The sequence below is a fragment of the Lycium barbarum genome, chromosome 4, assembly GCF_019175385.1.
Source record: "Lycium barbarum isolate Lr01 chromosome 4, ASM1917538v2, whole genome shotgun sequence".
NCBI classification, from domain to species: Eukaryota; Viridiplantae; Streptophyta; class Magnoliopsida; order Solanales; family Solanaceae; genus Lycium; species Lycium barbarum.
This window is the reverse complement of record NC_083340.1, coordinates 78301535-78329104: the sequence shown is the minus strand read 5'-3', so window position 1 is coordinate 78329104 and position 27570 is coordinate 78301535. Positions and strand designations below refer to the sequence as shown.

The window sequence follows — 27570 nt, the reverse complement described above, 5'->3', positions numbered from 1 at the left end:
ATAATGAGAGCACAACACGAACTGTACTACAAACTATAGCGAGGACACGACTAAGGATGTAGCATGTTCTATATGAATAAAGAGTGACTACAAGAGTGAAACCAGTAAGCGAGCCACGGGGCGGTAGATGAGAAAGCTTAAAAGACCTTGTTAGGGGAAAGTCCAGCATAGGGATTCCTTAATGATAGAAATGATAGCCAGCAAAAAGGGGCAAGTCAAATTAAAAAAAAAAATCAGAGAAAAGTGATATGGCAAAGTAGCAGTAAAGGAGGCTGTGTTTTCACTCAATGGGGACAGTGCTAGTGGGCCTGATGGATTCACAGGACAGTTTTATCAGAAGTGTTGGAAGGTTATCAAGATGGATGTGATTCAAATGGTTAGAGCCTTCTTTTGTGGATATGAGATACCACAATTCATCACACATACTAATTTGGTTTTGTTACCAAAGAAGGAGGTGATTACTACTTTTAGTGATATGAGGCCTATCAGTCTCAACTCTTTCTCCAATAAGATACTGTCAAATATACTGCAGAATAGATTGGCAAAGGTTCTTCCTAATATTATTTCTCACAATCAGACAGGATTTGTGAAAGGAAGGAGCATTGCAGAAAACATATTACTGGCACAGGAGATCATCAGAGATATTAACTTGAGAGCTAAACATACTAATGTGGTGATCAAATTAGACATGGCAAAGGCATATGATAGACTCTCCTGGATTTTTTTGACTAAAGTATTGAGACAGTTTGGGTTTGGAGAAGTTCTCATTGATTTAGTATGGAGATTGCTTTCAAACAACTAGTATTCAGTATTAATCAATGGTCAAAGTCATGGTTTTATCAGATCAAGTAGGGGGGGGGGGGGGTAAAGCAAGGTGATCCACTTTCTCCTACATTGTTCATTATAGCAGCAGAGGTCTTAACAAGGAGTCTGAATAAGTTACATGAGAAGCCAAGTTTCATAAGCTATGGAATGCCAAAATGGAGTCCTCAAATCAATCACCTATCATATGCTGATGACACAATATTATTCTGTTCTGGGGATGGATATTCTTTAAAGAAAATGATGAGGAGATTGAGGAATTACGAGAAGGCTTCAGGACAGCTGGTCAATACTGATAAAAGTTGTTACTATGTTCATCACAAGGCCTCAGCCAGAGTTAATAGCAGGATTAAAAGACATACTAAGATGAGACATGGATCCTTTCCTTTCACATATTTAGGCTGTCCAGTTTTTTGTGGAAGAAGGAGATTGATATATTATGAGGATTTGATCAAAAAAGTGATGAAAAGGATTCAGTCTTGGAAAAACAGACTGCTATCTTTTGGAGGTAGATATGTGCTGGTCAATCATGTGTTGCAAACCATGCCAGTATATTTACTATCAGCTATGAATCCTCTTTCTGGGGTGATAAAGCAACTGCACAAGATTTTTGCCAAATTCTTTTGGAGCAATACAGTAGGGGTGAAAAGCAAACATTGGGTGGCATGGGACAAATTATGTCTACCAAAAGATGAAGGAGGAATTGGTCTTAGATCACTAACTGATATATCTAATGCTTTATTTTCTAAGTTGTGGTGGAATTTCAGATGTGGAAGAAGCTTATGGGGTAGCTACATGCTGAACAAATAATGCAAGAAATGGCATCCTACTATGGCATTGGAGAGAGGAGGATCTCACACATGGAAGAAAATGGTAAATATAAGAGATGCAGTTGAGCCACAGATATTTTGGTATCTGAGAAATGGAACTTCAAGTTTCTGGTATGAAAATTGGACAAGGCTGGGGGCACTATATTATATCATTCCTGATGCTGCTAGAGAAGAAAAAATAGAGGTTAGACAGTTTGTGCAGAATGGGGAATGGAACATGGAAGTCACTCTAGATCAGGAATTGGCTCAGCATATCAAGGAAAATATCAAAGTACCAGTTGAAGAAGAAGATGATGAACCATGTTGGATGCTGGAAACAAATGGCAGATTCTCAGTTAAATCTGCATGGGAGTTTCTCAGACACAGAGAGAGCAAAAAAACACGTTATAAGTTCATGTGGGAGAAAGGGCTACCAATAAAAATAAGTTTTTTCATGTGGAGAGTGTGGAAAGGGATAATCTCTGTAGATGATATATTAAAAAAGATGATGATCAATATACCATCAAGATGCTGGTGCTGTGAGGAGCATCAGGAGGAAACTATGGGCCATTTATTTCTAACATCTTCCATAGCTGTCAAGTTATGGAAGTTCTTTGCTTCTTGTGTAGGTATCCCCATTGATGGAGTTTGTCTACATCAAATGATCATGGCATGGTGGTCTGCTGAGATAAAGCTAAAATTGCAGCCTATGTATAGAGCAATGCCTGCAGTGATCATGTGGACATTATGGAAGAGAAGAAACTCCATTAAACATGGAGGATCTGTGTCTTTCTACAGGCTGAAACAATAAGTACAACACATACTACATCAACTGACAAGGAAGAGATTCCCATTGCTGCAGAATGTATCTGGTGATTGGGAAATATGCATCCCCACCTTAGTAGATATAAACCAAAAGTTTATTATGCTAAGGTGGTTTGGAGAATGCCACTTTCAGGGAGATTAAAATGCAATACATATGGGGCAAGTAGAGGCAATCTTGGGCTCAGTTCATATGGATTATGCATCAGAGATAGTAATGGGGATTTGGTCTATGCCGAAGCACAGCAAATGGGAATAGCAACAAACATGGAAGCCGAAACTGAGTCTATAAAACAGGCATTGAATTTCTATAAAGAACATAACTTTCAACAGGTTCAATTGGAGACTGATTCACTTGTCCTCCTAAACATCTTACAAGATACATGGATCACTCCATGGGAACTGAGGAATCAGATTGAACAGATCAAACAGGATATGAGAGCAATGCAGGTACAGATTAATCATATCTTCAGAGAAGGCAATAGTTTGGTAGACTTTCTAGCAAATCAGGCTTTGGATCATACAGGGATTAAAGTACATGACTTTATACTCATGCCATCATAAGGAAGAAGAATTCTCAATATGCACAAATTACAATTGCCTCAGCTGAGGATTAGAACAAGGAGGATTCAACAGCTTGATCATCAACAATGATGCTACATATATGGATAATCATATGGTGTGTGCACAGACATGGGCTATCATCAAAGCTGACTCAACATGATCACATAGGACATACTAGTTTAGGCATACATGATAGAACTAGAGAACAATCTCTTAGTTTTTTAATTTTAGCTAGTTCATATTATAGACATGCTGTAATAGACTGCTTTTTTACATTATTCATTTATCAATAAAAAGTTCTAACAGGCTTGGCCTGGTAGAGCACAATTTATAAAAAAACAAAAAGCAAAGTAGCAGTAGTTGTGATTGGTATAATCAGGAGTATGAGTGATATCTTTAGCTGGATGTAAAAGACCAAGACTACAGAAAGATGAATAACGAAATAGGATGATTATCAGGAGGAGAATCAACACAATAAGGGTTATAGGGGATGATCAGGATGAACAGAAGAAGTCTCGAAAGCAAAACGAATGGATTGTACAAAGGCAGTATATTCTAAAAGGCAAAGCGGTACTAAGTTAGGAATAGGGTTCCTCATGTGAAGAATAAAGGATTAACTATAAAAGGGGAGGAAATAAGATTAATTAAGGAGGAAGGAATGTAAAGGAATAAGAATGAGAATAGAGAGAAAAGGAAATATACGAAGTACACGCACTTAAGAAGTAGTCGTGTTATGACTAAAAGAAAAATGTATCTCCTATGAATATCCTATACCAAGTTAGAGCGAGTAAAGTACATGAAGTAAAGAGTTGAAAAGAAAGAGATGATCACGAGTTATGGGTTTACCGTACGACGATAAAGCGATAGAGTAAATCTATCACCAACGAAAAATATAATATGATTACGATTGGTCTTGAAATCAGTGTTGAGTGCAAAACAAGAGTATAAGAATGTGAGGCGTGAGGGGTATTAGTGGCATATGAGACTTAGACCCTGGAAAACAAAGATGACGTTACAAGTGAACTTTGAGCACTGAAGAAGAGGGCAAGTGACATTATATGGATGGTATGGATAACTAGACCTCCTACTATTGTGAGCATCCCTATGGGGCAGAAAGTTGTTAATTGGAGCGGAGTTAGATATTGACTCATAACTACCAGATGAGCTAAGTGAAAATACATCCTTGTTCAGATTGCTATATTAATTGTATTATTTGGTTACAAGACTGCAAGGTGAGTATGTTAAGACTTCATATATGAATTATTGTAGCTATAGACTATGAGAAACGACCTGAATAAGATGTAGTATAGTGAGGGGTATATGAATTCAAGATTTGAAGGTGAGGCAACAGATTTGAGAATGGTACAAGTAAACCCTTAAAGGGGAGAAGCGAATAAAGAAGATACAAGTTTAGAGATTGAAATGATGGATCCTAAGATGTGACAGATATAGACTCTAAAACAAAGAGTGAGAGTCACGTAGAAATGAGTCGAATGACTAGTAATGAACGAACATAAATTGAGCAAGCATCTGAGACTGTACGGGAAACCATTCCCGAAGACCTTGAACAAACGTGATATTGAGAGCAAATGAATCAAGGGGTATTGTAAAGATGGTGATGTTATACCCGAATAAGAGGCAAAGGCACTAAAGGTAAAGTCGTAAGTAATGATATTGCAATTTATGAGCGACAATTAAGAAAGGGACCTAATGTTTCCTATAGGAGAACCTAAGATATGAAAATCAAGGGAAAAATAAAGGAAGGAAGAGAGCACGACTAGATAAGTTGCTACAGATAGATAAAAGACTTTTGAGTGTGAATGATCACCGAGCCTAGTCATGGTCGGGTATGCGAAAGACCGAACCTTCGTAGTCGAGCATGCTATGTAAAGGATATGTATATAGATATGACCACGGATACGATATGTAAATGAGTACGATTATGAATACGGATGCAGATATGGATACATGTATATGTATGGATGTGTATGTACACGAATCGCGCAAGAACAATTATGTAACTTGCAAGTAATTATACATCGCCAATGAAACCAAGTGGGTACTTAAAAGGAGGAGTAAGAGGTAAACAAGAATAGTGTGGACGTGATACCCCCGGTCAGTTGAAGGAAAATATATGGTAAATTCAGTTGAAATGTTGAGTTGGGATTATTGTTAGGGATAAATAGGATAATTACTTTGAATATGACATAAGTGCATGCTATACGCTTACTACAGTAGCCCTGGGGTGTGACAACTTACGAATGCAATAAGATCACTGAATGAAAGGGAAGTTTAGTCCCCGATTCATTAGGCCTTATGAGATTGTATGCAAAATAGGCAAGGTGGCTTATAAGTTAGATCTACCATCCATGCCTCGATGCTTCATAAATTTGTTGGAAATCCTACTAGGATCATGCCAGTAAATTATGTTCAAGTAACAGAAAAGTTGATCTATGAAAAGGTACCCATTGCCACATTAGATAGGCAAGTAAGGAGACTTCAAAATAAAGAAGTGGCCTCAGTTAAGGTCTTATGGTAGAATAACAACCAAGAAGAATGACTCGGGAAGCGGAAGAAAATATGAAATCCAAGTGTCCGAACTTGTTTTAGCCCCGGAAAACATTTGAGACGAAACATCAAGATCATAAGGTATGTATGTTTTCCTTTTATGCTTTTAGGTCGTGTGTGGCCAAATTCTGTTGCTATTATGTTGTGGCCCTGTGAGGCATTGTTATTTTTGGTTGTTGTGACAGGATGGTAGTGCCATATTACAGGAGAAACTCTGGCAAAGTTTTTGTAGAATTCCCGGATAGTTTAACAATCGAGGACGAATGTTCCCAAGGGCGGAAGAATGTTACACCTTGGAAAAATTCCGCATTAACGTACAGTGAATAGGCTAGCTAAGAGCACGACGTATACGATATTTTAATAAGGAAGGAAGGACGTTTGATGACCCTAATTACGATTTCAAAGGCATTTGAGATAAGAGAAGAAAGTTTGCCGAGAGAAGGCAAGGCATACGATGTGTATCGGAAAGAAATTACGAGTAACGAGTTAACGGTAATTAAATGGTACCTTGGAGAAGAGTTAATGTTAGACCCCGTATTTTATACGTCGAGTTATTCGCGAAGGAATCGATGTGAGACAGAAACCTCGAATTTTTAATTTCTAAACTAGAACTAATCGGTTATAAATTTCGCTTAGTATAAAAAATGTTATTGGAGATTAGGAATTACTTAATTGTGGTGTTAAGTAAAAATTTGTGACAATAAGGAGCCAACAAGAGCAACAATGTCCAAGGTAAAAAGGATGACTCAAAGTCATCTAAAATAAGGCAAATGGAAGACATACAAATGTGCAATTAAATGTTGATTCATCCACTACATTTTCAATATATTGTGGACAACAAAATACACTTATAATCAAGTGTGAAATTCGGCCAAGGGCTGGAAAATTTGAGGAGGAAAAAGTTGAAGCCTACAATTGAATATTTGGGCATCCACTACTTTATGAAAGTATACATTATTTTAGGAGGACATAACATGGTGGAGGGATCACTTCACATTAAATATTGCTCATCCATCTTGGCATGATTACAATAGACAAAGGGTGGTGTATGAATCATTCAACACACATGAGATTGTCTTGTAAAAATATTGAAAAGAAAAAAGAAGGGAGAGACAAAGGGGTTCGGCCAAGAGGCTTATGGCCGAAAGTTGTGAGAAAATTATTGAGTTTTGGTGTAACGTTAATGGAGTGAATCATGGTCATGATGGAGCATGTGTTGTGTCCAACTTGTAGGCATTATAGTGAACCCAATAATAACTAAGGAAATCATAAAATACATTCATTTCAACTACACAACACAAAGGAAGAAAAACCTAAATCTAGAGAGAGAAGCATTCGGCCACCTTGGCTGATTTTTGAGCCCTTTGAGTCTTGATCCAAAAATTATTTTCTGAGGTGTTTCAACCCTTTAGAACGTCCCTAGAACGTGAAGATAGTTTTTGGAGCAACAAGAACCATTTTTGTTATATCCCGTATTTTTGAACGTCAGATTATTTGCTGGGGTGGGGCCCACAGTGTTATATCTCGCATTTTCAGAGCATGAGCATGACACATGCTTCCTCAAAAAATTGACAATCATGTTGTTGCTACATAATTTAAACTCGCATTGATAGTGTTGTATCCCGTATTTTTGAACGTCGGATTATTTGCTGAGGTGGGGCCCACACATCGAGATTTTTTTTTGGAACATCGGAAAAGTCATATGAATCACATATGTAATGTTAAACACAACTCATGAAGGACCCTTGGGCCAAATCAAAGTGGAAGCCCTCCAAACGAATATTTTTAAGAAAATGTTTTCGGGTGACCTGACTTCGAGGGGCACAAACGGTATTATAAGTTTGGAATTTGGAAAAATACCAAGAGATAGAAGTTGTAGATAATTGCATTATCTTTCCAACCATAGGTCGTAGGTTACCAGGTGACATCGGGATAAGGAGATATGGACGTTTTAAGGCAGAAAGGTCAGTGGGCTAGGCCCAATCCGGGCCCAACCGGGTTAGGCCCATTAACCATGTCTTTTTAAGTGGGATTTTAGCCCTTTATCCTCATTTTTCATACCAAAAATACCAGAAAATTCTGGAAAGAGAGAGAGAGGAGCTTTGGAGAGAAGAAAAACCAACTTTGATCAAAATCCGAGCCACGAATCCCGAAGCCCATGAAGGGAAAAGTGTTGTACGCTGCGTTGTCTTCAATTTGAGATAAAAATCAACCAAGGAGGAGGGTGATAACGTGGTGGCTGAATTCTTAAGGTATGGATAAGGTTCCTTTTCATTGCTAACAAGTTTATTTAAAGTTTTAATGGATTAGAACGGGAAAATAGCGATATAAATTCGTCCGTTGGCATTGTGAATTATGGAATGAGATTTGAAGAGAATTTTGGATGAAAATAAATGTAGTTAACTTGTAGAATGTGGAGGATGTTGTTATTGATGTTATTTAGTATCTTGATTGTGGTTGTTGTAGATTCTATACTAAAAATAAAGATTTGATGGTTTGAAAGAAAGTTGTAATTGTTGAAGGGATGTTGAAGAAGTCAATGTGACATTAGTATGAATTCTTATATTGTATGGATAATAATGTTAACATGTAAATTTGTTGGTGTAGTTTGTGAATTTGGAAGGAAAGAAAATGTGTTGTCATTGTTATTGTTGCACCTTGAGGAGTTTTCGGGTGAATTATGGATTTTGGTGGAATTTTTGCATATTTTGTAGAATGATATGAAATGCTTCCTAATTGTGTTGGAATGATCTTGATTAGTAAATAAATATAAAAACATTGATATTGGTTTGGAAGTGCGAAGTTAGATTGGAAGTTGTCGCACTATGTTGGAAAGAATATTTATGTTAGAATGTGTTTTGTAGTGATTGTTGATGTTGTTGGTATTGTTGTGGGTGTTGTTGTTGATTATTTTGGCCGAGTAAAAATCTCGGGGATGTTGAATTTACAGGGGAGATGCTGCCCAAATTTCTGTAGAAAAGTGTTAATTTAAGATTCAAGTCCTAAAGTCTTATAGTTAACATTTGGTAATCGTGACCAATTGTAGATTTTGGAGGAAACGGGAATTGAGTTTGGAGAGGCGCAAGGAGCGAATAAGGTATGTAAAGCTTTACCTATTCTTCTCTTGGCATGTCCTAGGTATGATAGGCTTTGATACGAGCCTTGTGGACGACTCTACTCTTCGGAATCCACGTCCAAATTTACCCCTTTTTCATTCAGTAGAATTGAATTGAATATGTTACGAATAGTCAGAAAAAGTGCCTAAATGTCTAGAACTTGCACAAATAGGACCCAACTAGCTTAAAACTTTCATAAGTGATGTTATGAAGTGTAACATACGTAAATTATGTACGCCACCTCATTTGACCAGAGGTGGGCCCACTTTTCCCGGATTCTTCTGATTTGTTCCGTTTGACTTATTTTGGAGTAACAATCTAAAGGAAACTCTTGGCTACTCTCCTAAATACTATATGACATTCGTTTGAATTATTTTGATAAGTCCCATAATATAATTTGAAACATGAAAATGATTATAGAAAGCTTATTTTGACATATGCTATTGTGATATCCGAAATGCATACACTATGATTACTGCTCCGCTTCTGTCATATGGTTTGTCATCTGAATTATGCTCCTGAGTCTCCGTAAAGGTGCTATATTTTATTTTGCATTAGTTTCTCACTACTCCATTCGTGGATGCCTCAATGTTTCCTTCACTGAGCCCGGGCCAGGATATGTTATCACGCGTATTCCACTGCATTGTTCGCCGTGCCTCGATGCGAGGGGGCAGGTATGACATGTACATGGATTCTGGAGTTATGCTGTGCCATGTACATATATTCTGACATTTGATGATATGATATGATATGTGCACACTCTGATATCTGATATGATATGGCCATCTGATATGTTATGATATGTTACGGAGATATTCCCTACTCTGAAGTTATGCTGTGTTGTGGCGCCAGTGACGGGGTGACGACCACGTTCTATTCACCGTGTCCCATAATGGGGCCGGATATGGCATATGTTTTGACATGCACTATCTATGTTATATGAGTAAGCATTTTTGATATTCTGATTATTGCACTCATTTTCTGTACTTCCTGTCCCGGTTATGATTTTGTTTATTATGCTTCATGCTTTACATACTCAGTACACATTCCGTACTGACACCCTTTCTTCGGGGGCTGCGTTTCATGCCGCGCAGGTACACCCAGATGATATGAAGTTATTATAGAGGATGTTCCGGCAGAGTTGGCAAGCTCCATTTGCTCCTGGAGTGCTGCCGAGTCAGAGTTTATACGTATGTTTTTCTGGATTGATGTTAGAGGCTTTGCAGACAGAGTCGTGGGTATAGTACGTCAGTTATGTATGCGGCTTCATCAGCCGATATGTCATTCTTTATTATGTGTTAAATTATGTATGATCACAGATTCTGTTTGATTCGGAAAGCATCGAACAAGCATATTTTGAGAGTTTATTATATATTTTATTTTATTTGATTTAAAAGCCTAATAAGATTTTGTATGTCCCAAAGGTCTGTGGGTTCGCTCGGCTCCGGATATGGGGCCGGGTGCCCATCACACCCTAGTGGAATTGGGGTGTGACACACACATCGATATTTTTTTGGAACATGTGACAAGTTATATGAATCACATATGTAAAGTTAAACACAACTCATGAAAGACCCTTGGGCCAAATCAAAGTGGAAGCCCTCCAAACGAATATTTTTAAGAAAACGTTTTTGGGTGACCTGACTTTGAGTGGCAAAAACGGTATTATAAATTTGGAATTTGGAAAATTACCAAGAAATAGAAGTTGTATATAATTGAATTATCTTTCCAACCATAGGTCGTGGGTTCCCAGCTGACGTCGGTACAAGGAGATATGGTCGTTTTAAGGTCGAAAGGTCAGTGGGCTAGGCCCAACTCGGGCCCAACCGGGTTAGGCCCATTACCCACACCCTTTTAAATGACATTTCAGGTCTTTCTCCTCATTATTCATACAAAGAAGACCAGAAAGTTCTGGAGAGAGAGAGAAAAGAGCATTGGAAAGAAGAAAAATCAATTTTGATCAAAATCCGAGCCCCGAATCCCGAAGCCCAAGAAGACAAAAGTGTTGTATGTCGCGTTGTCTTCAATTTGAGGTAAAAATCAACCAAGGAGGAGGGTGATAACGTGGTGGCTGAATTCTTAAGGTATGGATAAGGCTCCTTTTCATTGCTAACAAGATTATTTAAAGTTTTAACGGATTAGAACGGGAAAAATAGCGATATAAATTCGTCCGTTGGTATTGTGAATTATGGAATGAGATTTGAAGAGAATTTTGGATGAAAATAAATGTAGTTAACTTGTAGAATGTGGAGGATGTTGCTATTGATGTTGTTAGTATTAATTTCGACTTCATTACGGAAATAAAAATTATGAAATAGCTATATGTGAATTGTTATGTTGGTTGGTGAATTTAGAAGGATGCTAGTCCATATTAGCATGAAAGATTGGTTGTTAAGTTGTTATGGGAAGTTTTGTGATTTTATGGTAAATTTATGTAATTATGAAAAATGAAATTGTTAAGGCACGAATTATGATTATTGTTAATGAAATTGGAGGATGAAAATGTGTTATTGATATTTATGTCGAAAATTAGAAGTTTCGGATGAATTATGGTTTTGATGGAAAGTTTGTATATTTTGTATATCTTGTGAATATATTGTAGAAATTATATGAAATGTTTCCGAATTATATTGTAGTGATCTTGATTAGTAATGAATATGAGCATGTTGGTATTGATTTGAAAATGCGAAGTCGGAATGAAAGCTATTGCATTATGTTGGAAAGAAGTCTAATTGTGACATATTGTGATTTGTAGTGATTGTTGTTGTTGTTGGTGTTGTTGTTGGGTTGTTGTTAAATTATTTTGGCCGAGTTGAATGCTCGGGGTGTCGTATTTATAGGGGAGGTGCTGCCGAAATTTCGGTAGACAAGTACTAATAAAAGATTGGATGCCAAAAGCCTTATAGTACCATTTGGTAGATGTGACCATTTGTAGGTTTCGGACGAAACGGGATTTGAGGTTTGGCGAGCGTAAAAGGCAAGAAAGGTATGTAAAGCTCCACCTTTCCTTCTCTTGGCATGTCCTAGATGTATTAGGTTTGAATTTGGACCTCGGGGACTACTCTACTCTTCGGAACCTGCGTCTAAACTTGTCCTTGTTCCATTCAGTGGAATTGAACTAATTCTGTTGCAAATGGTTAGAAACGTTGTCTAAATACCTAGAACTTGTGTAAATAAAATCCGATTACCCTAAAACCCTCATAAGCGACTCCATAAAGTTTATTACACATAATTTGTGCCCGCCACCTCGGTTGACCCTAGGCGGGCCCACTATTTCCGAATCCACTTCTATTATGCTATTGAATTGTTTCTGAACGATATCTAAAGCAAATGCTTGGCTGCTCTTCTAATTCCTAAACGACAACTGTTTGAAATATTCCATTAAGTCCTATGAAATGTTTTGATATGTACCACGAATCCGGAAGTTCTGTTCTGACATAATCCACCGTGACATCCGAAAGGTATGCATTACGATTATCGTCTGACGTCTTTCTAATGATCTGTTGTTTGGGTTCTTCGATTGAGTCTGTGTAAATGTTTTTATACTTTACCCTGCATTTGGTTTCTCACTACTCTGCTCGTGGATGCCTCAATGCTTCTTTCACTGAGTCCGGGCCAGGATTTGTTATCAAGCGTATTTTACTACATTATTCACCGTGCCTCGATGTGAGGGGGCAGGTATGACATGTACATGGGTCCGGAGTATGATGTGCCATGTACATCTATGTTCTGATGTTGGTGATATGATATGATATGATATGATATGGCCATCTAATATGTTATGATATGTTACGGAGCTATTCCCTACTCTGAAGTATGATGTGTTGTGGCGCCAGTGATGGGGTGGCGCCACGTTCTGTTCACCGAGTCCCGTATTGGGGCCGGATTTGATATATGTTTCTGCATACACTATTTATGTAATGTAAGTATGAATTTTGATATTCTGGACTTTGCACTCATTTTCTGTACTTTCTGTTCCGGTTATGATTTTGTTTACTGTACTTCATGCTTTACATACTCAGTACATATTCCGTACTGACCCCCTTTCTTCGGGGGCTGCGTTTTCATGCCGCGCAGGTACAGATACCCACTTCAGAGATCCGCCCGCTTAGGATATCTGCTCTGCTGTTTTGGAGTGCTCCTTTGTCCGGAGCCATATTTTGGTATATACTTTTCTATCACATATGTTTATTCAGGGGTATGACGGGGCCCTGTCCCGTGTTATGTTTCTGTTAGTATTGTTTGTAGAGGTCTGTAGACACATACGTGGGTTGTGTATATATGTTCTGAGAATATGTATTTTGTGACGGCCTTATCGGCTTTCGTGCGCTACATCTGCTTATGTGCGATAGCTTGCGACTCCGTTTGGCTTTTATATATGCGTATCTAATTTATATGTTGGTTTGGGGTTATTGGGTACGTAAGGTGTCCTGCTCGGACACGAGTCGCGGCCTACGGGGTTGGGTCGTGACAGAAGTGGTATCAGAGCGGTTTGGTTCTCGTAATGTGTACAGACCGTTTCTAGTAGAGTCTTGTTTATCGGTGTGTTGTGCACCACACCTATAAACAGGAGGCTACAGGGCATTTAGGATGTTACCCTTCTTTCTTGTCTTAGATCGTGCGATAGAGCTGTGTTATCAGGATGATTCCTCCCTAACGAATTGTTACATTTGCAGTCTTGCCTCCGAAAAAGGCGACGGCGGCCCAGAAGGCCAAGTCAGTGGCAGCGGGGGAGACTAGCCAGGCCCAGAGGACTACCAGGGTCCGTGCATATATTATTCCTGAGATTTTGCCCCAGGCAGAGGGCTCCTCTACACCGCCACACCTAGAGGGGATTGCAGCAGCTGCGGATCGGGGGACGGCTTCACCGCCAGCTTCCGAGATTCCAGTACCTGAGCCTCCAGCTCCACAGCCAGGAGCTGAGGATCGGGCTATGAGAGATGCGGTCCAGTTGTTGACCAGACTGGTAGCAGGGTAGGTTCAGAGGCACAGATTGGGAGGTGACCGTGCAGACAGGCGTGACAGTTCGAGAGCTCGTGAGTTCCTGACCTGTAGCCCACCAGAGTTCTTCGGGACAAAGCCCGAGGAGGATCCAGAGGAGTTTATCAGAAAGATGCGGCGCACGTTACACTTGATTAAGGCTTCTGCGACTGAGTCAGTTGAGTTGGCTTCGTACCGGTTATACGATGTAGCAGCTAACTGGTATGAGTCCTGGGAGTTGTCCAGGGGTGACGGCGCTCCCCCAGCAGTATGGGACGAGTTTACTGAGGCCTTTCTTGGCCATTTTCTGCCTCCGGAGCTACGGCGGGCTAGGGCCGACAGATTTTTGCTATTGAGACAGAATGGTAGGAGTGTCCGGGAGTATAGCCTGGAGTTTGACTCATTGGCTAGGTATGCACCTGCTGTGGTAGCTACTATGACTGATAGGATGCACCGGTATATAATGGGGCTGGATGATTATTTGATCGATAGTTGTTTAGTGATGGCCGCTCAGTCCGGGATGGGTATTGCCCGTATACAGGCGCACGCCCAGGGCATGGAGGACCGGCATAAAGGGCGTCAGCCCGATAGGAGTCAGGATGAGAGCCGGCCCAAGAGGGCCAGATCGACTGGGTATTCTGGAGAGTTTCGGAGTATGCAGCCTCAGCAGCAGCAGCAGTAGCAGTTCAGCAGACATCCTTCCCAGTCGGCACCGAGTACACCTCTACAGTTTTCAGGCAGGAGGTTTGATAGCCTAGGGCATTCAGGGATAGGCCAGAGCTCCAGGATTTCGGGCTCACGGACGGACAGAGGTTCTGGCCAGTCGAGGCCACCTATGCCTCAATGTTCTTATTGCAGGAGGCACCACCCTAGAGAGTGCTATCGTGCTACAGGTGCCTGCTTTGCGTGCGGCTGTCAAGGCCACGCTGTGAGAGACTGTCCGTATAGGGGCGGCCCGGGTGGTATGGCTCAGCCTACGGGGTTAGCTGTTGGTTCATCATCTTCATCTGTGGCTATGCGCCCCACGGGGCAAGGTACACCGACACCAGTAGGCCGCGGTAGAAGCCGTGGCGGAGCTCCCAGTTCCAGCGGCCCTTCGCATCGCATCTTTGCCTTGACTAGTCGACAGGACCCGGAGGCGCCACCAGACGCGAATGCAGGTATATTATCGGTCTTTTCTCGAAATATATATACATTGACAGGTTTAGGCTCTATTTTGTGGTATATTTTCCCTCCTAATTACTGATAGAATTTGGATAAGATTCGAAGTAATAGGATCGTGAGAGGTAACTATTTCTATGGATAAAAAGGTGAATGTTGAGGATTTAAAGGACTAATTCGGTAATTCCTTATGTTAGAGAAATAAAAGACCCTCTTTAGAGCGGAGTGGGACCCGCTACGATAATTATCCAGAAATTGTTAAGACCCCGGCTTGCCCTAGACTGTGTGAGAAAAGTTGTGTGGGGAAGTCGATGCAATTATGTCAATGTTAACGTGCCGAAATGCACTAAAGTTTCGAGGTTAAGCGTGCTAGGACCAGAGAAATTCTGGGATGGGTGACCCCTGGGAAGTATACTAAAATTTTCATAAGTGTGAGTATAAGAGACAGATGGGAATTTGGGGTAACCTAAAAGAAATTAGAATATGTGAAGTGATTAGAAACCCTCGAGAAGTCGGGTAGATTAAGGCAAGATAAGCCGGTAAGGAAGAAGATAGCGCAATGCAGCTTGGGAATGAGAGTAAGTTTAAATAAGCGTTTGGGAAATGTTTTGTAAGCGAAATGGTAGCAAAGGTATAAATGTGCATATGACACCCCATTCATGACTGTACCGACCGGCAGGTGGACCTCAGCAGCCAGTGTCGCGAGGTATGAAAGATATTAACTGAACAAAATTTGAGAAACAAAGCGAAAGACATGGTACAAATATTACAAAGTAGACAGATACTAGCCCCACCACTAGTCAAGGCTGGAAAGTCCTAGTATCACGATGTTCGGGAATGGAGAGAAAGTGAGTACGAAAAAGGGGATGGCAATTGTAACATTTGAAAAATTTTGAAGGAAAGAAAGAGACCTTTTGAAGTATAACTATATGAGGGACCGTCCCGAAGTATTATAACACCTCATGAGGCCAGTTGAACATTCGAGGACGAATGTTCTAAAGGGGGGGAGGATGTTATATCCCGTATTTTTGAACGTCGGATTATTTGCTGGGGTGGGGCTCACACATCGATATTTTTTTGGAACATGTGACAAGTTATATGAATCACATATGTAAAGTTAAACACAACTCATGAAGGACCCTTGGGCCAAATCAAAGTGGAAGCCCTCCAAACGAAATTTTTTAAGAAAACGTTTTTGGGTGACCTGACTTTGAGGGGCAAAAATGGTATTATAAGTTTTGAATTGGGAACATTACCAGGAAATAGAAGTTGTAGATAATTGAATTAGCTTTCTAACCATAGGTCGTGGGTTCCCAGGTGTCGTCGGGACAAGGAGATATGGACGTTTTAAGGTCGAAAGGTCAGTGGGCTAGGCCCAACTCGGGCCCAACCGGGTTAGGCCCATTACCCACACCCTTTTAAATGAAATTTCAGGTCTTTCTCCTCATTATTCATACAAAGAAGACCAGAAAGTTCTGGAGAGAGAGAGAGAAAAGAGCATTGGAAAGAAGAAAAATCAATTTTGATCAAAATCCGAGCCCCGAATCCCGAAGCCCATGAAGACAAAAGTGTTGTATGTCGCGTTGTCTTCAATTTGAGCTAAAAATCAACCAAGGAGGAGGGTGATAACGTGGTGGCTGAATTCTTAAGGTATGGATAAGGCTCCTTTTCATTGCTAACAAGATTATTTAAAGTTTTAACGGATTAGAACGGGAAAAATAGCGATATAAATTCGTCCGTTGGTATTGTGAATTATGGAATGAGATTTGAAGAGAATTTTGGATGAAAATAAATGTAGTTAACTTGTAGAATGTGGAGGATGTTGCTATTGATGTTGTTAGTATTAATTTCGACTTCATTACGGAAATAAAAATTATGAAATAGCTATATGTGAATTGTTATGTTGGTTGGTGAATTTAGAAGGATGCTAGTCCATATTAGCATGAAAGATTGGTTGTTAAGTTGTTATGGGAAGTTTTGTGATTTTATGGTAAATTTATGTAATTATGAAAAATGAAATTGTTAAGGCACGAATTATGATTATTGTTAATGAAATTGGAGGATGAAAATGTGTTATGGATATTTATGTCGAAAATTAGAAGTTTCGGATGAATTATGGTTTTGATGGAAAGTTTGTATATTTTGTATATCTTGTGAATATATTGTAGAAATTATATGAAATGTTTCCGAATTATATTGTAGTGATCTTGATTAGTAATGAATATGAGCATGTTGGTATTGATTTGAAAATGCGAAGTCGGAATGAAAGCTATTGCATTATGTTGGAAAGAAGTCTAATTGTGACATATTGTGATTTGTAGTGATTGTTGTTGTTGTTGGTGTTGTTGTTGGGTTGTTGTTAAATTATTTTGGCCGAGTTGAATGCTCGGGGTGTCGTATTTATAGGGGAGGTGCTGCCGAAATTTCGGTAGACAAGTACTAATTCAAGATTGGATGCCAAAAGCCTTATAGTAACATTTGGTAGATGTGACCATTTGTAGGTTTCGGACGAAACGGGATTTGAGGTTTGGCGAGCGTAAAATGCAAGAAATGTATGTAAAGCTCCACCTTTCCTTCTCTTGGCATGTCCTAGATGTATTAGGTTTGAATCTAGACCTCGGGGACTACTCTACTCTTCGGGAACCTGCGTCTAAACTTGTCCTTATTCCATTCAGTGGAATTGAACTAATTCTGTTGCAAATGGTTAGAAAAGTTGTCTAAATACCTAGAACTTGTGTAAATAAAATCTGATTACCTTAAAACCCTCATAAGTGACTCCATAAAGTTTATTACACATAATTTGTGCCCGCCACCTCGGTTGACTCGAGGCGGGCCCCACTATTTCCGAATCCACTTCTATTATGCTATTGAATTATTTCCGAACGATATCTAAAGCAAACGCTTGGCTGCTCTTCTAATTCCTAAACGACAACTGTTTGAAATATTCCATTAAGTCCTATGAAATGTTTTGATATGTACCACGAATCCGGAAGTTCTGTTCTGACATAATCCACCGTGACATCCGAAAGGTATGCACTACGATTATCGTCTGACGTCTTTCTAATGATCTGTTGTTTGGGTTCTTTGATTGAGTCTGTGTAAATGTTTTTATACTTTACCCTGCATTTGGTTTCTCACTACTCTGCTCGTGGATGCCTCAATGCTTCTTTCACTGAGCCCGGGCCAGGATTTGTTATCAAGCGTATTCTACTACATTATTCACCGTGCCTCGATGTGAGGGGGCAGGTATGACATGTACATGGGTCCGGAGTATGATGTGCCATGTACATCTATGTTCTGATGTTGGTGATATGATATGATATGATATGATATGGCCATCTAATATGTTATGATATGTTACGGAGCTATTCCCTACTCTGAAGTATGATGTGTTGTGGCGCCAGTGATGGGGTGGTGCCACGTTCTGTTCACCGAGTCCCGTATTGGGGCCGGATTTGATATATGTTTCTGCATACACTATTTATGTAATGTAAGTATGAATTTTGATATTCTGGACTTTGCACTCATTTTCTGTACTTTCTGTTCCGGTTATGATTTTGTTTACTGTACTTCATGCTTTACATACTCAGTACATATTCCGTACTGACCCCCTTTCTTCGGGGGCTGCGTTTTCATGCCGCGCAGGTACAGATACCCACTTCAGAGATCCACCCGCTTAGGATATCTGCTCTGCTGTTTTGGAGTGCTCCTTTGTCCGGAGCCATATTTTGGTATAGACTTTTCTATCACATATGTATATGTTTATTCAGCGGTATGACGGGGCCCTGTCCCGTCTTATATTTCTGTTAGTATTGTTTGTAGAGGTCTGTAGACACATACGTGGGTTGTGTATATATGTTCTGAGAATATGTATTTTGTGACGGCCTTATCGGCTTTCGTGCGCTACATCTGCTTATGTACGATAGCTTGCGACTCCGTTTGGCTTTTATATATGCGTATCTAATTTATATGTTGGTTTGGGGTTATTGGGTACGTAAGGTGTCCTGCTCGGACACGAGTCGCGGCCTACGGGGTTGGGTCGTGACAATTTTCATCTCAAGTCACAAACGTTAGCCAAGTAGAGAAGTCAAGTTGTCAAGGTAAGATCTTACTTTCTTTTGCTTGTATTAAGGGTGATGTAGATGAGTAAATATAAGTTGTATACATGAAATGATGTGTGTTGATGTTGGAACATGATAGTAGTTATGGGGCTATATGTGTTGAAGTTGAAGTATGGTTGTAACTTGATGAACATGAATCGCATGCATAAAATCATGAAAGTTGGTGTTGGAATGTTAGTTGGCCGTAGGGACTGTTTTGGTGGAATTAATAGACTGATTTTCTTTAATAAATATGGTTGTTACTATCATAGATCTCATGGTAAAAAAAAAATGAAAAGAATTGGAAGGTTAAAGGTGAAGTTATGTTAGTATGAAAATGATTGAATCTATGATTTTATGTGAAGTGATGTTGAAGCATGTTGAAACCGTTTGTGGACTGTTTTGTGAGGAAGTTAGTGAACTGTTTTTACATGATATTTTGATTGTTATTATCATGAATTTTATGATGGAATGAAGGTGTTTAATTGTTGGAGTTGAAACTAAAGTCGTTTGTGAGTTGTTGTAAGAATTGTAGAAATGACGATGTAGCTTAGTTGCGTATGAATTGATGTTGTACTTGTCGTGTGGATAGCTGGTCATAAACTACTGAAATTATATGAAAAGAAGACATGAAATAATGTGTAAGAATGATATGTGGTTTGCTTAGTATGTTCGTAAACGTTTGCAAGAATTCCGAACATTGTTTAGGGACTGTTTTGGACATGTTGTTGGACTGTTTTGGATATGTTGTGGTAATGGACTGTTTTGGACTTGTTGTTTTCATCAAGTTGGAAAAAATAATTATAGTTAAGACTATACATCATGTTGTCATAGTGGTTGGGCTGTTATAGAATCGTTTCGACGAAATAATATGACTATAGATTAACAAGAATAAATTGGATGTGTCATAATCGCATGTACACTATTATCTAGCATTGTAAGGTGCGGGCTGTTTTGACACGTTGTTGTTATTGAACTTGGAAGATTAATGATAATTAAGATTATGCTTTGTATTGTATGTTGGATGGGCTGTTATAAGTTGTTACATGCAAACGTTAAGGCTACGAACTATTAGAAGTAACTTGAGAATGTAGTAGCCGTATGTGAATCGTTATTGCATGTTGTGAATGTGGGCTGTTTGGAATATTATGTGGGCTGTCCGGATTGATATTGAACATATAATTATTGATGTTGGGCTGGTTATATGTACTTGGTTTGGATACAAGAGTAAACGTCGCCTAAACATCTAGAAAGGAGTTACTAACGTTAGAATACGTTTTGAATCTCCCCGTAACTTAAACGTAGTTGTTGGCATCTTAATATAGGTTGAAGTATTAGTGGGCAGCGTATACATATTGTGTGACGAATAAACGCTAAAGGTATGTGAAGCTAACCCTTCTTTCTTTTTGGCATGATCGTTGTGAAATGAATATACGATATATATACGATTCCAAAGGAAACTCCTATTCCTAGAGCCACTAGGATGGCTATTGATTTTTGATTCCCATAACTTATGTTTTGATTCATCTATATTAATGTGTACACATGATTTCAAAGATTCATTTTGATATAATCCACAGGGACATCCGAAAGGTATATGAGATGACTATTATTTGAAATTGCGAACGATGGTTCGTGTTGACTATTCTATTGAGTCTTTAAAAATGTTTTGAATTGCATATAGTTTCTCACTACTCTGCTTGTGCATATCTCAATATATCTTTCACCGAGTCCCGGGCCGGGTATATAATCGTGCACACTTTCACTGTATTGTTCGCCGAGTCCCTCATTAAAGGGCCCGGTACAATATATATATATATATATATGTATGTATATTCTGAAGTTATGCTGTGTTATGAAGTTATGCTGTGATATGAAGTTATGCTGTGTTACGGAGATATGCTGTGTTACGGAGATATATATTATATTCTGAAGTTATGCTGTGTTATGGCGCCAGAGACGGGGTGGCGACCATGTTCACCGAGTCCCATAATGGGGCCGGATATGATATATGATATTGACATGCATGATTTATGTTTCGAAAGCAAGTACTTGGTATTCTGGTTATTGTACTCATTTTCTGTACTTCTTATTTCAATTATGATCCCGTTTTCTGTATTTCATGCTTTACATGCTCGGTATATATTCCGCACTGACTCCCTTTCTTCGGGGGGCTGCGTTTCATGCCCGCAGGTGCAGACATTCGCTTTGGTGATCCGACAGCTTAAGATTTCCCCTCTGCTATTTGGAGAACTCCATTGTTCCGGAGTCCAGAATTTGGTACAAATCCTTCTCGGATATATATTTATATGCCTATGTGGACTAAGGGTACGACGGGGCCCTATACCGTCATATGTTACGTTACTGTTGATACTCTTAGAGGTCTGTGGACATATGTGTGGGTTGTGTATGAGTTCTATTCAGCTATGTCTATACGATGTTCTGTGATATGATATTCGTCCATATGATGGCAGCCTTGCCGGCTTGCTTATGATATTTTTATATGATGGCAGCCTTGTCGGTTTGCGTATTATTTCATGATGAGATCGTTATAAGACCCATATTGAGTTTGATGTGAAATGAACATATAGTTAAAGAGTATGTATACGGGTGTCCATGTCGGGCACCAGTCATGGCCTACGGGGTTGGGTCGTGACAGTTATAACGTCCCTTAGATTGTTAATGAGGTGATAAACAAGTGCTAAGAAGTTTCCCTAAGGATTGGAGATCAAACGAACTGACAAGAAAATGATCAGGGGAAGGATGAATTATACGGTCGATTATACGGTCCGTAAAATGTTATACGGTCCGTATAATGGACCGTAGGATTGTCACAGAATGAAGTTGTGGAGGGGGGTGATTTCACGGTCACTTATATGGACCGTATAAATTTATACGAACCGTATAATGTGCCGTGAAATCGACACAGAATGGGATGATCACTGGAGAAGTTTTACGGTCACTTATACGGACCGTATAAATTTATACGGACCGTATAAGTGTCCGTATAATGGTGTCGGGACAGCTTTTGCATTTATAAAATAATATCCTAAGTTCATTTAATTCATTTCATCTTCTCTCTCCAAGACCCAATAGCTCTCTAGAACCTTCCACAAACTCAATATACACGAATTCATGAGAAATTGATGATCAACTTCATCAAATCAACAAAGGTAAGTGTGAGAAACACATCAAAGTTCATCCAAGTTAAGAAATTCCATGGAAAGTGAAACTAGGGTTTTGCTCAAGTGAAGTATTTCCACCCAAAGATTATTCCTACACCATCTAAGGTAAGTTTTATGGTATTTACATATTAATTGAGTTACTTGAAAGGTTGAAACACATGGATTGTAGAAGATATAGGAAATGGGTCATGAATGAGTGAATAGTGTCATTGTTGAGTAGTAGTTTGGGATGAAGTATGAATATTGGTATGTTATGATTGTAAATAAGTTATGAATTACATTTAGAATATGGAATAAGTATTATATGTGAGAAAATGCAATAATGAACTATGACCATGATTATGGAGAAATTGAAGTGAAATGGTGAAATGTGGGTAATGTAGACGAATGATGGTTGTTGTTCGCGATATTGTGAATGTTGTCAGGGATGTTGGGAGTTGATATATGATATGGGAAAAATTTGTATAAACAAAGGAAATGCTGCCCAATTTTCCCTAGAAATAGTAACACATTCTCATAGTCGATTAACTAATGTTCATGCGACTTCTCTTGAAGGTAGAAACGTGGGCATTGAAGGAGAACAAGAAAGCGATAGAATAGTTAAACGCAAAATGTATGTGAGGCTAGTCCTTTGTTTCTATGGCATGAATCCGATGGTATGATTCTTCTTTCTTTTCCATGAATCTCCTACATTCCGGAAAGCTAATAGTTCACGTTCATGAATAGCTATATGAGATAAGAGATATGTTGCGAGCCCAATAATGATGATGATAAGCTTGAGTCTAAAGATTCTAGAGTTCATGATATGATGTTCCTATAAAGTTAATGATATTGTTTGTTGTACACACTCACCTTATATACTATTTCCTTCAAGGTGAGGCAGAATACCGTTGAGCTAATGATCTCATTATTGTATACACTCACCTTATACATATATTTCCTTCAAGGTGAGGTAGAATACTATTAAGTTAATGATGTCAGTTATTGTATACACTCACCTTACATGCTATTTCCTTTAAGGTGAGGCAGGATACTTATAGATGCCCATAATGGAATCGGGGGTTCACGACCTTATGTCACCTCAATTAAGTATAGCTATCTTGGAGTTATTATACATGCATTATGATGAGTATATGTTGATGATATTACACCGTACCAATATGGACGGGCAGACATACATACACACTACTATAGTGGGCAGCTTACACCCCAGACGCGGGAGGCCTGGATGCAGGTTACTTATTATCACACCGTACCTATATGGACAGGCAGCTTACACTTATACATTTATGCATTTATGATATGATGATGAGTATGAGTAAGACAGCATGATTTATTTCCTTTATAATTTGACAGTTAGATACAGATGGTCCTTATTGATGTTTCCTTTGTTTCATTGACGTATCATTATCGTTTATGCCTCTCATACTTAGTACAATATTCGTACTGACGTCCATTTTCTTTGGACACTGTGTTCATGCACACAGTAGACAGGGAGGTGATCTTGATCCAGACTCGTAGGAGCTAGTAGCTAATTTGAGAGCACTCCATTGTTCCGGAGGTGCCTTGATTATTCTTTTGTGTACATATGCATATTTTCGGCACGACGGGGTCCTGTCCCGTCCCTATGTCTAGCACTCTAGTAGAGGCTCGTAGATACGCAGTGTGGGTTATATGGTCTCACGAGGTTACTATTGTATATATAATATTATTTTGATAGCCGAAAGGCTTATGTCTATAAAAGTATCTATGTTCTCAAATGAAAAATAGTTTTTCCTATGATTATGAGCATATGCATATTAAAGAAGTGTATTCTGAGTATGATGAGCAATAGAATGAGTGGTGCTCGGTGATTAGCCACGGGTACTCGTCACGGCCCCTAGTCGGGTCGTGACAGGATTAGCCTTACATACCTTTGTCGTTTAACTATTCTATCGCTTGATCGTCCTCCTTCGATTCTCGCGTTTCTACCTTCATGAGGATTCGCATTAACATTAGTTACTCGGTTATAAGAACATTTTACTATTTCTAGGAAAAATTGGGCAGCATTTCCTTTGTTCCTACTACTTTCCCCACGTTCTATATCAACTCCCAAACGTTCATAACAATATTCATAATGTCGCAACAACAATCATCAATCGTCTACATTTACCACAATTCACCATTTTCCTTCAATTTCTCCACAATTATAGTTATAGCCCATTAAAGCGTTTTCTCATACATAATACTTATTCCGTGGTCTAAGTGTCATTAATAACATATTCACAATCACAACATACTAACATTCATAATTCCTCCCAACTATTGTTCAATAATGACACTATTTACTCATTCATGACCCATTTTCTACCTCCTTCTACAATCCAAGTGTTTCAACTTTCAACACCTTAAATAACATGTAAATACCATAAAACTCACCTTGGATGATGGATGAACAACCTTTGAGTGGAACTTCTCTTCTTGCACCAAAACCCTAACTTTCTTCTCTTGAGTTTTCTTGGCTTAGAAGAACTTTTAATGGGTTTCATACACTTGATTTCATGGTTTTGGTGTAGTTGATCATGGATTTCCTTTGATTACTTGTGGATGAATGATGGAGAAGGTTCTAGAGGTTTCTTGATATGTGGAGGAGTGAGATGAAATGAAATAAAAAGAAGGAGGGGTCCTTATATCAATTCATGAATTCAGTCCCGACCGAGATATACGGTACGCTCGACGGAGCGTCGATCAGATCGACGGGGTGTCGATCTGATCGTCGAAGTCATTAAATTTCCAGTGAGCAATCTGTCATTTCCTCTCATTCTACGGTAAGAAGGACGGTTCGTCGCGCTGATCGACGGAGCGTCGATCTCTTCGTCAAATGGTCTTCGCTCTAGCTCAATTCTACGGCACAACCGACGAATCGTCGGCCCGTCCGACGCTACAAAGAACGACCATTGAACCCCCTTTTCGCAGAACTACAGTGAAGTTTCATTTAACAAACTTTTCTCCCTTGCCTCTAACTTCTTTGGAATGTTAATTAGGATTATTAAGTACACCTTCTTACTTGTAGGGACATGATGTACACCTTAACTTGCGTTAGTGCCCTCACTGCTCAACAACCCAAAGTTCCGGGGTATAGCATTTTGCCAGCACTTCGACTGACTGCTGAAGCGGCACCGCTGGGGCAGTCCCAGTGCCTTTGAAGCACGCGATAGGCAGTTTATAAAATTAATGAAGTGTTAAAAGCCTTTAGACCCTCATTATTTCCCATTTCGATATCTGAGCTTGAGGGAACTGTTCTTAGAGATATTTGGAGGAGATTCTTGGAGGTAAATCTTGCTTATTCCTTTACTCTTCCTTAAATCATAATCATGTTAGATTTCCCGTTCCCTTTAATAAACCCTCAATGATGGAAGTTGGAAGAGGGTTTGATGAACACCTTGTCTAGGCTTGGTAATGAAAAATTGATGTTGCTTATGTTAGATTTTGATGAATCTAAGCTTATTAATCATATATCTTACATTCCTAGTGTTGAATTTCGAAATCAAAGAGTTAGGGTTGATACCCAATATGGGGGTTTTTCTTGCAAAGAGAAATTGGGCTAATCCTTGAGTTAAATCAACAATTAGTGGTTGGGTTATGATCACCAAGTGCTTAATTTGATATTTTTCTCCAGAATTTTTGGTTTTGCCCTTGTGGGCCCATATCCCCAATTTCTAGTGCTAGAATTGACCTAATTTGAATAGTAGCAATATTAGTATCATTCTTCATGGTTTCTAAACTAGAACTCGATTATGCTTAGATTACTTTGGTTCTGAGGTTCAGCGGAAGGGCAAAGCAAAGAAGTGAGTTGTTGTTGTTGTGGTTCGGCCATCCGGGTATGTTATGCCTTACCTTTGGTGAGACTTCGGATAGGGAAGCACATATTTAGATTATATTGTCAGAGACAGCATGTGACCCTTCGGGTATGAAGTCGGGTTGGATATTTCCTTAGGTTGGGCCCTATTGTGTGATGGGACTAGCCACCCCGTTATGTGTGCTTTGATTGTTCTATTGTGCCGGCTTGATGCCACGAGTAGTTAGTAGATATTGAATTCTGTTTATAATTTTTATTATGATATAGTTGGCATACACATTGTTGGTATTTTACTTGGATAAGTTGTTGGCATACCCACTATTGGTACTTGTGATTCGGTCATATTATTGGCATACCCACTATCAGTATTTTTGATTCAGACATATTGTTGGCGTACCCATTGTTAGTACTTGAGATACTGAGCATGATTATTTATGTGGTTCATGCATTGTACGTACTCTCATTTTCATGATACATTGTTGTGATATTGATGACATTGATAAAACACTTGATGAGCTGGGCTCAGTTTTACTTGAGTGACGTGAGAGGCCGATGTTCGATGTTCATCCTGGAATCGTTGATGAGATAAATTGATATTTGAGAGAACTCTTTTACTTGAGTGACGTGAGAGTCCGATGTCCGATGTTTATCCCGAAATCGTGGATTGCATGGCCTATATCCGATGTTATTTTTGAGATCGTTGTTAGTGCATGGACTTCATGAGTCCCCTAGGGTGGTGCCGGTGAGAACCCCCTGTGGCAAAGATTTGGGGTCCCGTTGGTTTGTTGGATAAAGATTCGAGACGGTTGGCACTTAGACTTTGCGAGTCACACTGGGTTGTGTTACTGGGACGATGATATTTCCGTTCGGAGCACATGTGTACACCGTATTTGCATGGCATTGCATTGCATTTATACTATTATTGCATTGCATTGCATTATGATTTGATTGAAATGCTTGGTAAGTGTATTGTGATGTTGGATTGGATTGGATATATTCAGACTTGACGCATTTGGGATTAGATGATTTACATAGGCGATGACGGATACTTGGAATAGATTATACTATCTTATTCTTGATTGGTTTGTTTTCTTATCTGCTTTATTATCTGAATTGTGTTAGCTATGCTTAGTCGGACGATGATGCCTACCAGTACTGTTGTTTGTACTGACCTGCACTTGCTACATTTTTTTATGAATACGAAGTAGCAGGTCGGATCCACTTCCGTGACTCGTGGTTGATCGACATTTCAGTTTTCTCTCGAGTTTCCAGGGTTAGCATGGTGATCCGCTGACCTTGAAGACTTTCCTATCACATGTCCTATTTTATTGTGAGACATAGACATTTTATGTTTTAGTATTCTAGATTGTATTATTTCCCTTAGATGCTCTTCTCTCACATATGGTGAGAACTCGAGCTACAATGGCCCGAGGTCAGGTGCCAGAGCCGGCAGCTGCGGCTAGCACCCGAGGGCGAGCGACAGCCAGAGGGCACAGCAGAGCGAGAGGCCGCAAGGCTGCCCCAGCTAGGGGTAGAGCTCCGGCGGTAAAACAGCGGCAAGAGAGATCTCCGTCCCCTGATCCCGAAGATGTGGCTCCAGCTTAG

General features: G+C 39.4%; 1 protein-coding gene across 1 annotated transcript; it reads left to right on the top strand.

Annotated features, from left to right (window-relative positions):
* Positions 1 to 1653: 1653 nt before the first annotated feature.
* LOC132637558 (uncharacterized) lies at positions 1654 to 27570 on the top strand. Its single transcript, XM_060354630.1, has 4 exons — positions 1654 to 2361; positions 2430 to 2496; positions 2590 to 2903; positions 27331 to 27570. Exons 1-4 carry the CDS (start codon positions 1654 to 1656, stop codon positions 27568 to 27570), a joined length of 1329 nt encoding a protein of 442 aa, XP_060210613.1.